At 40.4% G+C, this 14245-nt stretch overlaps 1 protein-coding gene across 1 annotated transcript in view; it reads left to right on the top strand.

Annotated features, from left to right (window-relative positions):
* The window catches only part of RAB31 (RAB31, member RAS oncogene family), an 89886-nt gene that overhangs the window by 55252 nt on the left and 20389 nt on the right, over nt 1–14245 (top strand). Inside the window, 2 exon segments of the mRNA XM_010006933.1 lie at nt 720–799; nt 3375–3456. Of these exon segments, the coding sequence (XP_010005235.1) occupies nt 720–799; nt 3375–3456 (162 nt within the window).

Here is a 14245-nt window from a genome sequence, read left to right on the forward strand (position 1 = left end):
GGGGGGGTGGTGGTGGGGGAAGTGGTGTGTGTATATATATAAAAAAGACTATTCCTGCAAATAGGGGCACCCTACCACATTGCAGCATAGAGAGCAAGCTGTGTTACATTTAAAGTAATGTTTCACTGCAATCCAGTAACACAACCTGCACAGGGATAGCTTCTCATCTCTGGGGATCCAAACCTTTGGATTCCTGCCTTTTCCAAACCACCCGAAGCCTCTGTGAAGTTTCCACCAGGCAGACTTGTTTGTCTTGCCATGAAAAGGTTAGTTCCAGTAAGTTAGTGCTGTCATTGTCCTAAAAGATTGGTGTTTGTTCTCTGTTTTAGAAGCATGCTTGGGCTGCCCTTTCAACAGGCCCGAGTGAAATAGTTTATCTGGCTTTGCTGTGTGTTTGAAAAAGCAAATTTTTTTTGTACAAGTAAATGGCCATGCTTGAAATACTGCAGTCCTTGCAACAAAAATATAAAATCCACCCCCAAAAAATACAAGGCTTGGTGAGAAGGCAGTTTTGGGAAGAGAACCAGGGTGTTCCATCCACAATGCTGACATTTGAAAAGGATAATTTTTGTGCTTGCTTTTCTTTTGAACTGTTTAACCTGCCCCACTTACTACTATTGAGGATTAATTTCACAAATTAATATTGGACTAATTCTTCTGGTGAAGTATTGGTATTTAGAGTCTCCTGAACTCACTGTCATGCTTTCCTCTGTTTTCAGGATACTGGGGTTGGGAAATCGAGCATTGTTTGTCGATTTGTCCAGGACCACTTTGATCACAATATTAGTCCTACTATTGGGTAAGTACCACATATAATATCATTTTTCTTCTATAGATTTTTAACCTTACTGCCCTCAGCTGAACTCCTTTCTTTTCCTTACTTTCAAGGCTCTGAATACTGTGTATCTTATTTTCTCCAGTTGTCAATCTCACTGAACCCCTTAGACTCCTTTTAATGGCCTTCAGCTAATACTACCTGTTTAGAGAGTCTGGGGCTGCTCAAAACCAGGTCTTCTCTTTTCTCCCTGTTCTGGGAATGCTGAGGTAGCCTCAACTTACTGTATTGCAGCATATTCTGTTCTGGAGAGGCTGACAGTGCTCTGCCATTCCCCTCCTGTGAGTGTTGTCTCTTGAAATCGATGTATGTTGGGCATAGCCATGGCTTCCAGCTGTTCTGTTTTCTTTTTCTTCACTACCTTACACCAAGAAATTCTTAGATGTCTTACTTGTCTGGTCTCTGTTTCTTTTTGTTTTGCCAAGACCTTTCCACTTCAGATTATGTTTTGGTCATAGGACCTTAGGATTAAAATCAGTTTACTTTTCACTGGTTAATGAGATATCAAATCTGATCTTTGGAGCTTGAAGGACCAAAACCCTACAACACCAAGGGGCCATGATCTGCACAATGACCAGGACACCCCATGATTGAATAATGTCAGGAGAACTGTGGGGATCCCTTTCGCTTACTTGTGTTCTGTGCCCTGCCAGGCTGGGCTGGAACATGGAGAGTATCTGTTCCCAGATGTGGACATACTTTCATCTTGATTTAGGACATGTTACATTATCCTGTCTTTCTTCAAATAGGAGCAATGCCATTTAAACTAAATATAATTAATTCACACCTGCTCTTTAAAAACTGCTAAGCTTCAGTGTGTTAGACAATCAGAAGCCTATTAGTCCTGATTTTAATTTAAATTATTTTTCTTTTAATATCTTAGGAATGAACCTGGCAAGTCCAATGTTACCTGGAAAATTCTGAAAATTCTTGATCTCTTTTGGGAAAGGAAACTGTTCACAAAAGTGTAATTTGGGTGGGAAGAGCTGATCTGGCTTGTGTGTTAGAGCTGTTTTAAATTGTCTGTTGAAGGATTGGTATTGATTGCTGTGTATTATTCAGAGGGCTAGACAGTGTCTTCCAAAGCTCTGCCTTTTGATGCATGAAGGAGTCTCAGCTGGAAGTTGCACATTGAAGTTCCAGGACAATGTTGGACTCCTGAATGTAATGAGTAGAGAAAAATGGACAGAGAGAAAAGGAAGCAAGTAATGAATAACATTATTGACTGAAGGACACTTGTTTGCAGTGAAGGAATTGATTGGAACTTGAGTGGTTCTTTACTTCTAAGCCATCAGCAGCCTTTTTCCCCAAGTAGTTTTTGCTAAGTAAATGTCTTCTGGTAAAATAAGAAAAAAAACCTCAAACCCAAACCTTTACATTTTAATAATTATGATAACAGAGGGAAAATACTTTTCTCTTTGAAGGTTAAAATGTGGAGGCTAGCTTGCATGCAGTTGGTTTTACATGTCTATATAGATAAGGTTTTTGGTTTTATTTTTTCCAAATTAAATCTTTTAAATATACAGTCCTTTCAATCTATAGTAGCTATCAAGTCTCTAAAGTTCCTGTTTTTGAAGCTGTAAAGTGTTGCTTAATGCTTTGAGAAAAAATGTGACAAATGAAAACAGTCTGAAAATAACCAATAAAAATGGTGTGGTTGTTTTGCCATACTTAATATTTTTATGAGGAATGCAGCATTGGTAATTTGTGCAATTTGAAGATGGCTTTAGAGAACTCTGCTATATCATTCTCAGGGAATGTTTTGATCGTGTATGTCATTAGATGCTTTTGTAATAAAAATGCATAGTATCAAATGCATTTTTATGAGCCAGGAAAAAAAGTTACCACAGCAGAAGTTGCTCAGCAGTGTCCAGATAAGATGGGAAGAAAAAAATATAATTACCAGAATTAGGCAGTAGCTCCTACCCAGCTTTCAATTGAAGTGCTGCCATGTAGAAAAAGCTTAAGTATATGTAACCCTCTTTCCTAAAAGAAGAAAAATCACAGTGTAAAACACAGACAAATCACATTTCCAACAAAAAAATACAAGAACTGCATTCCTTACAAAAAATACAAGAAAGCACAAAGATGTCTTCATCTAAGTTGAGAGGGAGAAGAACTTTTTTCCATTTGTTCATATGCATTCCAGCAGATAATTTGTCTGTTCCCTGGTGATCCGGTCTGCTAGGTTTAACTGAAAATTACACATTCGTTGCCTGGTATGGTGCTGGCTAATGCCTTTTTGTCTGGTCCATATCACTGAGAAGATGAAGCTAGTTAGCAGCAGAAGCCAAATGTGAGTGGCAGGAGTATTCTGAACATCAGAGGCTTTTCCCTTCTTTTAAAATACTTCTATAGGTATCATATTTTATCTGAGAAAAAGAGGATTTTCACTTCTATAGGCTTCTATTATCTTAATTTATAATGGTTTTGGGTTTCCCCATAGGCAGTCTAACCCAGCAGAACTGGCTACGGTCTATAGGTTGCATATTCAGAGTTTCAGTCTTGTTATTAATTTCTGCTGCTTCCTTCTTTTCAGAGCATCCTTCATGACTAAAACTGTGCCTTGTGGGAATGAGCTTCATAAATTTCTAATCTGGGACACAGCTGGTCAGGAACGGGTGAGTATTATTTTACAATATGTCTGTGTTATCTTGGTATCTTTTAATGTGTTGACGTACTTCTTATAAACTTTTCATCTTCAGAAGACTTTGTACGTATAAGCCCACTGAATCTTCACAAGGCTCTGCGAAGCAGATGGTCAGCAGTTGTCAAGTATACAGGTTCTTATTCCACAGGTGGGGAAAACGCAGTGGCAGGCTGGCCATACCACTTACCTAACAAAAAAAAACCCCAAAACATCTAATGTGAATTGTCAGCCACTTTACTCAAGACATCTTGGGCAATGCCCAAGCAGTCACCAGCTCCCCTCTGATTTCATCAGGTTTACATGTGGCAGCTTTCATTGACATTGGAAAGCACTTGACTTCCACCCCATGGGCTGGTGCATGGTCTGAGCATAGGTTGTGGTGACTCCAGACTTGTCCTGAGTTGGGACATTGAGTCCAGGCATGGATTGTGACTCTTGTTAATATTTTGGAAATGAGTACTGGAAATCTGAACTTAGGGTTTTCATCTTGATTCTTGAAGTGCATTAAGTGAAAACCCATAATGGCATGGATATCAGTTCATACTGATCATACGTAAGCCTGATTGGTCATTTATTTCTTTTAATAGCCTCAGTGGCAGTAGTATGCAGTAATAAGCTAACTTGTCGAGTTCTTTTAATATATACCCGTATTTATCTTTAAAAGTTTGAAAGAAATGGAAAGACCCATGTAAGCATTTTAAAATACATCCAGACTTCCTTGTGAATTACACTATTGCTGTTCATAGAAAAATGTAGCTGTACTCATGTTAGGTTGAGGTAAAAAGAGATGCTTATACAGGCTGTAGTGTCAATACTGATACATCCCACTGTATTGTCTATGACTTGTATGTGAATTGCCGGCAATGAAGATTTTTACTGTTACGTGCAGGAAATGCTTGTGCTTTTATTTACAATGCCCAGCATGATGTTAAGTGGCCTTGATGAAATCTTTTGACTCGTAGCAATTTAGAATGTTATTTATGATGGGAAAATGGATATTGAAAAACATATTTGAAGTACAGCGTCATTTTTCCCCTTGAATCTTGTTTGTTCCATTTCTGCATAGTCTGGAGCTGATAACTTACTAATTATTGCAAGAGGTAGCAAAGGTTCAGTTTTCTTTCCCATGGCTTGTATTTCCTTGCTTATTCTTTCTCTCTCTCTTCACTTCACTGCCCCTCTCTGCTTTCTGTTATGTTGTGTGTTTTTTTAATTTTAGTTCTTTAGCACACAAAACTCAGTTCCTGATATTTAGATAAAAGTATTAACCTATTTTCCCCAATAGTCTTAAGTGTCTCAAAGTTTTTTAAAGTAGGTGATTATGAATAAAGTCATATTAACTGAACTAAATGGTGGCTCATTAGAGGCAGGAAATCTGTGACAGAGCTCTGACTCTTGGACACCAAATCCATCCTTCCTATCTAGTCCCATATGTTTCCTCTCAATTTCTTTTTTTAAGCTCATTTTTCAAACATCTGCTTTCCTTTTTTTTTTCCTTTTTTTTTTTTTTTTTTTCAACAATGTCCGACAATGATGAGCAGTGACCACCAGAAACCTTGTTAAATTACTCAGAATCTATTGCTGATAAGTTATGTTACAGGTTTTCATGTGCAATCGTGAATTCTTACCTCTTTAGGTCAGGGACCGTATTTTTCTTTTGTATCTGCACAATGTATTTCCAAACCTTCACTATGACTCCAGGAACCTGGTTTGATACAGTAAATAAAGTTGGTGAGTGTTGAGTGCTGGCTACTGAGGCAGACAAGTTTCCTAAAGTCAGGTTCATCCTGTTTCAGGTAATTCTTTGTCCTGGCACATTCCCATTTTACAAACACATGATGTTAATTTTAATTTGTATTTGTGATTCTAGTTACTTTGTCTTCTTTGTATTGTTCCTTCTGATCTGCTATTTGAAACCAATGTCTTCCCCTGTTAATTTTTTTCTTGTTACCCTGTGAACAACAGTGATGACCCAAAGCTTCCAGGCTAACCCAACCTCTGGGCCTGCTGCCTTTTTTCACATTATACTAAGAAATGTCTGCTGAGCTGTGTGTCTTTTTGAGAGCTATTGTCCTTGCCTCATTCTTTGTTATTTTTGTTGAGGCTTTATGTTCCAGTGTTAAAGGCTGGAAGTTTTGTCAATACCCTATATTGCTGACAAGAGTGCTTAGGACTTCCTGGACTTTCAACATGGCCTTCCTTTGGTTTGGTTCTTCTAAATGCAAGGCCAAGTACAGAACTTGTTGTGCTTGTTCTGGAATGGGTGCACTCTGCTTCCTCACCTGTGCCAGCTGTGTCTGTATCCGTATGCTGAAGTGGAGCCTCCCCCTTTTGTTGCTCCCTTTTGCTTCGCAACAGAAGAGCCTAGAGTGAGATTTAACTGAAGCCTTATTACAACTTGAAAGTTAAGCTCAAACCTTAACCATGGTAGAGCAGACAGGTGGTAACAATAACAGCAGCACTTCTGTGCTCCTCGCTCATGAGTTCTCCTTTTTTAATGATTTTTCTCTTCCTTATTCTTCAGTTTCTCTAGGCAGCAGAGTGGGACACTGCCAGCCTGGAGAGTGTAGAGAAACCACTCTTAAATATCTTATTTGCATGCCTTTATTTATGCAATGCTCTGTGAGAACCAATGTGCCTCCTGGCTGCCTTCAGTCAGCTGGGAGAAACTGGAAATTCATGTGGCTGCTTCTCAAGGGAAGCCATGTCCTGTGTGCTCAGAGAAGCCAGCTGGAAGGACTCAGCACCCCCTTGAGGCATTAGATCAACTTGTAATGTTGCAAGCCTTCAGAAATGCTGGTCATTACTGGGTCTCCAAGCTTGGAGGAGTACTTGGGTTTGTTGAAGACCCTTAATACACAGGCCAGTCAATCAGAAGTTGGTCACAGAGAACAGATTCATATGGACATTAGATACAGTATTTTATTTATTTTGTGCCAGAAAACTCAGAATCGTAGACAGAATAGAGAAGGAACCAGGATTGCCTTTTAATGCAGAATAACAAGCAAGTATCACTTCTGCAGAATGACAATAATGTGGCAGAAAACAGAGCTCAAAAATGCTTCTATCATAGCCTTGATGGGAGTGAAAGCTCAGTGTGCTTCCTGGAGGAGACCCTGGAGAGGGCTGCCTGGCTCTCCAGCAGTTCTCACTTTGGAAAATGCAAATTGTACTTGATTACAAAAGGAGAGAGCTTGTTAATCCTTTTACCTTGTTTGTTGTTGTTTCTTTTTCCTTTTTTGGGTAGGAAGAACCTTCAACTGACAACATACTTAGGAAAATCCCCCCTGCTTTTCTGTGCCTAAGTACTGGTCTCTGCAGACCCAGTCGGGTTGTGTTGGTGTGCTGTCTGTCAGACAAGCTCGCTTTATTCTGTTTTTCAGGCACTTTTCCTCCAGCCTGCCAATTTCCAAATGTAATTTCTTTTCCCTATCTCACTTTTTCCCCATCAGCTTTAAACTGTTGCCATGGATTTCAGGACTTAAATGCCTGACAATTATGTTATTGTTAGCGAAGGTTCCCTCCCCTAAGAAGAGTTTCTTCACAAGTTAGTTAATGATGTTTTTATTAGCATATATTTTGGTTCATGATGCTCTAAGTGGCTTCTAATTACAATGCTTGGTTTGAATACCTTGGGTGGCTGCCAGTTTTCCATTTTGCCAGCTGAGGAATATTGCAGCAAATAGTTAGGGAGCCTGAGGGCCACCTTTCTGGGGCAGGAAAATTTATCACTGTCCTTTTAAAATGTACTGTATTGGACTCTGGGGTTTTTAATTTTGTTTAATAGAAGGAACCTCAATTAGTTCCTTAAAACTTGATAGGAATTGCCCTGAGTTGTGGGGCTTTCTTTTTTTTAACTGCTTCATTTCCAGGAAAAGGTTGACTGATGGGATGTCTACAGCACTTTAAGGCCCCCTCTTTTCTGAGCAACAGTTGTGATGGTTCAGAGGTAGTGTCACAAGGTAGGGAGTGAAAGTCCTCGCCCTTGAGAGGACTTGTCCTTGCCATAGTCTTGACTTGGATTTTCCCCTAAACTGAGAAACCTAATAACTGAGCTTATGGATGTTTTCTCTGAAACCAGACTCCTGAGAAAAGTCAACACCATTTATCAATGACTTGAATTACTTCTGCAGTCAAGACGTGGCCTGTATTTTTCTCTACAGTTTTTATAGGTGATTCTGATAGTAGGCCACAGCTCAGTCAGTGGGGAGGTGGTTCCCTGTACATGGTGTAAGGACCTCATCACTGTGAGCTACTGCCAGCATGCTGCAAAGGTCAGCAGGTGATTTGGTAATAGGTCTGTTTGTGAGAGCACAGGTGGCATTAGAGCTAGTAAGTGAATATATTATTTTTACTGTTTTTAGAGCAAAGCCTGCTAAATAATTTAAAAGATGCATGTGGATGTAAGCTTCAACAGTCTTGTAGTGTGTGTAGCATGACAGTGAGACGTGGTTTAGATGTAGTGCCTTTTGCATCCTTTGTTTAATGACTAAAGAAGGGCTGAGCAGAGGTCACTTCCATGAAGTTGCAAAAGTTTGTTTTGTGCTTATTTAAAAGAACTTTAAAAGATGATCCTAAAGTGTTGTTTTCCTCTTTAAGAATTTTCACATATTTGAGAAAAATACTCATTCTTTTATATACACACACACACAGCAGTTTAACTAGCAAAAAATACCTGTAGGTCTGAGACGGATCATTCCTGATTTATTCAGCTTGCAAATCCTGAGAACTGGAATCTCAGCCTTCAATCATGTCGGGAAAACCACTCAAGGCTATAAAATGCTAAATGGTATCTGATAGTGGCTTTCATGCATAACATTTTTCCGTTTGCCCTTTGCCAGCTGAGAATGTCAGGAATTTTGTATCCCTCCCTGAGCTGCTTCTTGTGCGAGAAGCTTATGTTTCAGGATAATCTGTTTGACACTTCTGGTTTTTGCCTTTGCTTCTCTCTACACTATTGAGCTTCTGTTTGGTAGCAGCCACTGCCTTGAGGGTGACAAGAACAGGGTGTTTAAATGCCTAGATTTGGACAAGTAGAGGAATAGGAACTGTTGATGTTGCATGGGCAACATCAGTGAGCTCATGCAATGCAGATGCAATGGTGGCACCCTCTGGCTTGTCCCACATAGATACATACCCTAATCCATGGAAGCAGCTAAGTCAGCTCTCCTGAACAGTCTGGTGGTCATGTGTGTCTGCCACTGGTCTACCATGCTCTTCATCACAGGAACCTCAGCAGTTCAGGTCGTAGGAACAGTGGCCAAAGTGTGAGGAGAAATGTGCTTCAGGTGGGTTTGGGGACAGGACTGAACAGGTTTGTGGGGGTGGTGTGGCAGGAGGGGCCAAGGACAGGAGAAACTAGACACCCAAAATCATCTGCAGAGGGGCTGGAAATAGACTGTTGAGTGAGGAGATTGAGGTGCTTGGAGGTCCTAGTCTAGAAAGGTGAGTTTGTGTAATAGGAAGGTGAAGGATGTGACAGCTATGTCACTGCCCACAAATGCACGTGGCTAGCAGACAGCCAGAAGCTGTGGCTGTCCTTACCACTAGTGTCACCCTGGTAAAGAAAGGGTAAGGATCTCTGATCTCAAGAGGAGCCAGATGGTTTGATCTTGGCCCGTCAGATGCGACACACATAGTCAGAGAGCAGCTTCCCCAGAGTAGGAGCGAAGTCTAGTGAAATGATAAGCACTGTCATGAAGTGAATCTTGTGCTGCTCTGCACCTGCAGGTGCTTGAAGAGGCACCATGTGGAAAAACCTTAGCTGAATTCAGCCCTTGATGTGAGAAGGTGTGAAATGCTTGCTGAGCACTTCTGTCGTTCTGCTTGCTCTGTGCATCACGCCCCTTTCTGCTTGTTATCCTTTTGCAGGAAGAACAAGTGATGTTCTTTACGGTTTAGGATGGTAAAAGCAACCCAGCAGAGGTGTTGTGGGTTGGGTTCTTTTGTTGTTGTTTTTGGTTTTGCTTTTTATCCTCTTGGCTATGGAGTTTGGAGGAGGCAGCCCTGCTGTGGCAGTGAGCCAGCGCTGGGGTGTAGCGCTACAGGGTGGTGCGAGGAGCTGCAGACAGGAATTAGTGTTCCCTGGTGTGCCTGGCATGTTGACTGAATCCAGACTGTCTTCAGCAGCATTTGTCAGCCTCCGTATAAATAGGCAGGAGTGGCAGGTTTTTATTTTTGTGTTTATTTAGCCTCTGTTTTGCTTTCTAAACGAGCATTACATAAGACATGGCTAAGAGGCTTTCACTGCCACACCTCAGGTGTGATGTATGTTGTGTTCCCTTGAATTTCTTTCTCTTCCAAGTACTGCTATATAGCTACTCCCTGTGTTTTTCTTCTTCCCTATTCAGTTTTGTTAGCACAGAGAAAATGTGAAAAACATTGCTTACATCCAAATATGCAGAGGAAACAGAAAGCTAAATGTTAGAGAGCTTTTAAATCCATGGTAAATTCCTTAGTGGAGGGTTGGTTCCATTTTTCAACCCCTTTTCAAGGGCAAAGCTTCTGTTGGCTGCAGTGAGATGGCCAGATCAGGGGTTGCAGAATCTCAAAACACTCCTGGAATCAACAAGAACAACTGTTTATGCTGAACTTGCACCACCTAAGAACTGAATTTGTTCTCTGTGCTGCAGGGCTGTACAGCTGTAAATGTTTGGCAGCTTCTAGCTGGATCTTGAGAGAAACAGGAGACCTGCTTTCAGAGGAAATTTCATAATGTGCATGTGGCCTCACTTCTTCCTTAGTGGCAGAGATGATGAACCGCAAGTGCAACGTGAACGTGTTGGTAGAGGAACAGAAGGCAAAAAAAAATAGGCAAACTTTTTGTAGGTACTGAAGGAGAAACACTAGATCTTCATATTAGGTGAGCTGGTATAGTCATTGCAGAAAATGGGAGGTGTTCCCAGTGTCTAAAATGTCATGGCAAAAAATGGCGGGAGAAGGTCTGGATGAAATTCAGTGGTGTAAGTGGCAAGTCCCTGTGCTTTTTGACTCCCAGTACAAATGTATGCTGTAAAGTTGTAGGTGGTTTGGTTGGGTTTTTTTGAACCAGAGAAGGAAAGCCACCTATGAATGTATTTACTAGTCAAAGGATGATCATGAGTGTATGATGCAGCCATGAGAAATGTGTCACATGTCAGGGAAAGTGCAGTTAATGTCTAGAGTGCTGCACACAAACCTGGTCACCTGCAGTCAGGAAAGATGAATGGAAGCTGGACCGGGCACAGATAAAGGCAATTAAATGGGTGATTTTAGGCTGAACCTTGGGCAGCTTTTGAAATGGGTTACAAGTGTGGTTATTTGTGATGATGGCAGGTGACAGACGACTGCTATGGGTCTGCATTTCCCTCTTAGCCTGCAGGCCATGGGACACAGGGGGGCTGACTCCCCAGCAACCTGGGTCATGACCTGGGTGTCCATGTGGCAGAGCTGAGGGTGGCTGCTTCAGTGTTTTGATGACCCACCTGGAGAAGCAGAGCTGTTCTCATGCCAAATCTTGAACTGGTTCTGTTTCTCCTAGTCATCTTGGGAATTACTGGATACAGAAATACTGAGCTGTAAAATCGAGGTTATAGACATTGTAATTTATAATACAGATGGTAGTCCTGTGAGATTTAATTTTGTGAGCTGATTTTTTTTGTGTGTCACTTGTTTTAGGCATCTGTCCCACATTTGGTCCTTGGCAGGTAACAATTGTGCACAATAGTATTTTGTAGCCCTTTAATTAATTTTGCCTGACTTTCTTTTTCCAGGCAATTATGCCAGAAAAAGGTTCAAGAGGACTTTGTTTTTGGGCACTGATTTAAAATAAAATAAAAAGCACTAAATAAACATAATTATTTGCATACTATTTTTACTAGTGTGTTTGTGATATTGGAAAATTCATATTCATAAAAGACATTTGTTAAGAATCTATTATTAGATCATGACACCTACTCAGAGTTACAATTTTTCAACACCTCTTGATTCATCCAGCTTTGCAGTCTTTTCCTGTTCTGTTGGGGACAAAAGTGATTTCTTATGACTGGGACATAGTGTATCATCATGTTTGTTTATTAGAGTGTATGAAAGAATGACAAAGGGGATTTAGTTTTGGATTTATTTGATATTCTGTACAGTGATGACTGATAATAGTTGTTACTAGTGTACTTTCAGTTGTTATTAAACAAAGTCTTTTCTTCTTTTTTTTTTTTTTTCTTTTTTTTTCTTCCCCTCACAGACTGTAGGAAATTGCATTAAGATCCATTGTAATCCCATTTTAGTCACTTTATTCCATGTAAAATATGAAATCGTGAGCATCAGGTTTACCCAAACACGACTAATACTAACTTACATGTCAGATAAGATCTATTACTTGATATTTAAGAATAAAAATTGAAGCTACATGCTGGAATATGGGTGGAATTATTTCTCCTCTTAAAAAAACCTTATAGCTAAAATATTACTGTAGAATCAGGAAAGAGGATATAAATGTCCTGTGAGATGAGAAAGTAAACAGATTTTCAGTACAGTAGAGTAGGGCAGTTGTGCTTTATGTGTTCACAACAAGTACTGAACCTGAGTGCCTTTCAAAGGCAGTTGCCTTTCCTAGCCTTGCTTGTTGTGGTCTTGCCCTCCCTCTTTCCAAGCTTGTGAGGAATTGGAATATTTAAGCAGATTATTTTTTTCTGAAGTAGCAGAGGAACTGCATTCCTCCTGTATGTTTCACCTCTGGTCTCCTCTTTTTATGTTCTTGTCACAAGGATAAGGTAAAACATAGTTTGACATAGTTTGTTGTTTCTGTTACTGAAATACAACATGCTGTTGATGTGATTTATTTTTTAAAATGTTTCAAAAGATGTTTTCTTTATTTTCAGTCTTTTACCTGCGCTGATTGAAAAGGATTATTGCTTTCATTGTAGGAAAAAAAGGATTAAAACTGCCAGTGGTACTAGACTATACCAGCAGAGATGTGCACTGGTCCTGTCCTTCCTGCTTTTTCTCTCCCATGCTTTCCCGTCTCTTCCTTTTTGCTGAGCCTGGGGCATATCTGATGCACAAACTGGTCTGGGAATCCAGCTAAAAATAAATCCTACCCAAAACATGGTCATTTGCGTCCTGGTTCCATAAAGAACTACTTACCCAGGATCCAGTGAAAGAGGTCTGCTTTCTGTTTGTTTGGGGTTTTTAAAACTTATTTCTATTTGTACTTTCTGACCCTAGCACTGGCAGTATTCGTCAGTGCAACAGCTGTTATGAAAAGTGTTCTTGTCACCTGGTCAAAAGAAAAGGGAGAAATTCCCAAGTTGTCTCACAGGTTCTCAGTGTGTTTTCTGGGCTGGTATCGAAGGAACTTGAAGCATGTGAATTTAACTGAATGGCTCCTGTGAAGTGTGATTGCTATTACCTGAGAGCTCTTTGTAAATTCATTAATACCTCGTAATCTAGATTTATACCAAACCAGCTTGTGTCTAGGGTATGATTTGCAGGGTTTTGTTTCCAGGAGTTTACAGACTGGGAGAAGTGTGCATAGAGTCATAGAATGTGTGAGGTTGAAAAGGACCTTTAAAAGTCATCTAGCACGGTCCCCCTGCAGTGGACAGGGATCTTTTTAACTAAGTTATGTTGCTCAAAGCCTCGTCGAGCCTGACCTTGATGAGGTCAAGGGAGCTCAGGATGGGGCCTCCATCACCTCTCTAGGCAACCTGTTCCAGTGCTTCACCACCCTCATTGTAAAGACTTTCTTCCTGATGTCTAATCTAAATCTACCCTGCTCTAGTTTAAGACCATTGCTCCTTGTTCTTTCACTACACACCTTTGTAAACCATCCCTCCCCAGCTTCCTGTAGGCTCCTTCAGGTACTGGAAAGTTGCTATAAAGTCTCCCTGGAGCCTTCTCCTCTCTATGCTGAACAACCCCAACTCTCTCAGCCTGTCTCCATAGGAGAGGTGCTTCAGCCCTCTGGTAATTTTTGTAGCCCTTCTCTCTATTCACCATGAAAGGCCGGATCTACCCTCTATGATTAAGGTCCCTGATTTCCAGGGTACTTCCATGCAACACATGGGAAATTTTCTATCATAATTTAGAAGACTAAAAATTCTGGAAAGCATTTCTTGCATTAAACATGCAAGTAATAAAGCCACACACAAAAAACCCAGAAGGTACTCATCTACCCAAATCCCTCGGGGTATTGGCCAGTCCCTTTTCTTCAGACCACTTGTCTTGACTGATTCCTCTTTATTTTCTCATCCTCCTTCCTGCTGTTTTCTGCTATTAATGAGTTCTCCCACCTGCCTCATTCCCCAAAACACTTCAACACTTGACCATCTGTCACTGCTGCTGTGTATCCTTACTGTAATAAGAGAAAGTATCGACCTTGAGCTGGGATGTACAGTCTGTGATAAATAGCTTACAAACTGGCAAATAAACCAATATTACAAATCACTTGCTTTGTACATTGCACATAAAATGACATGAAATATGGAGGCTGCTAGGTCTAAGCACTCAGTCTGTAAGTACAGTTCTGAGTAAAACATGTGTCTTGTAAATCCACAGAGATTTGTAAAGTAACATGGACCCATGCACGTGCACCGGGCAGTGGGATTCATGCCCTGCCCTAGTAATGCATTTGATATATGAGTTGGCTTAGGTTATTAGCTGCAGCTTTATATGAAGCTTTTGCAGATGCCTTTACAAATAAAAATGTATTAAATGACTGCATGAGTACAGAGACAGTAAATGTATTTTCCAGAAAATGGTTATTTTTTGTTTGCTTAAGACTA

Source organism: Chaetura pelagica, unplaced genomic scaffold (genome assembly GCF_000747805.2).
Source record: "Chaetura pelagica isolate M959 unplaced genomic scaffold, ChaPel_1.0 scaffold109, whole genome shotgun sequence".
Lineage (NCBI taxonomy): Eukaryota > Metazoa > Chordata > Aves > Apodiformes > Apodidae > Chaetura > Chaetura pelagica.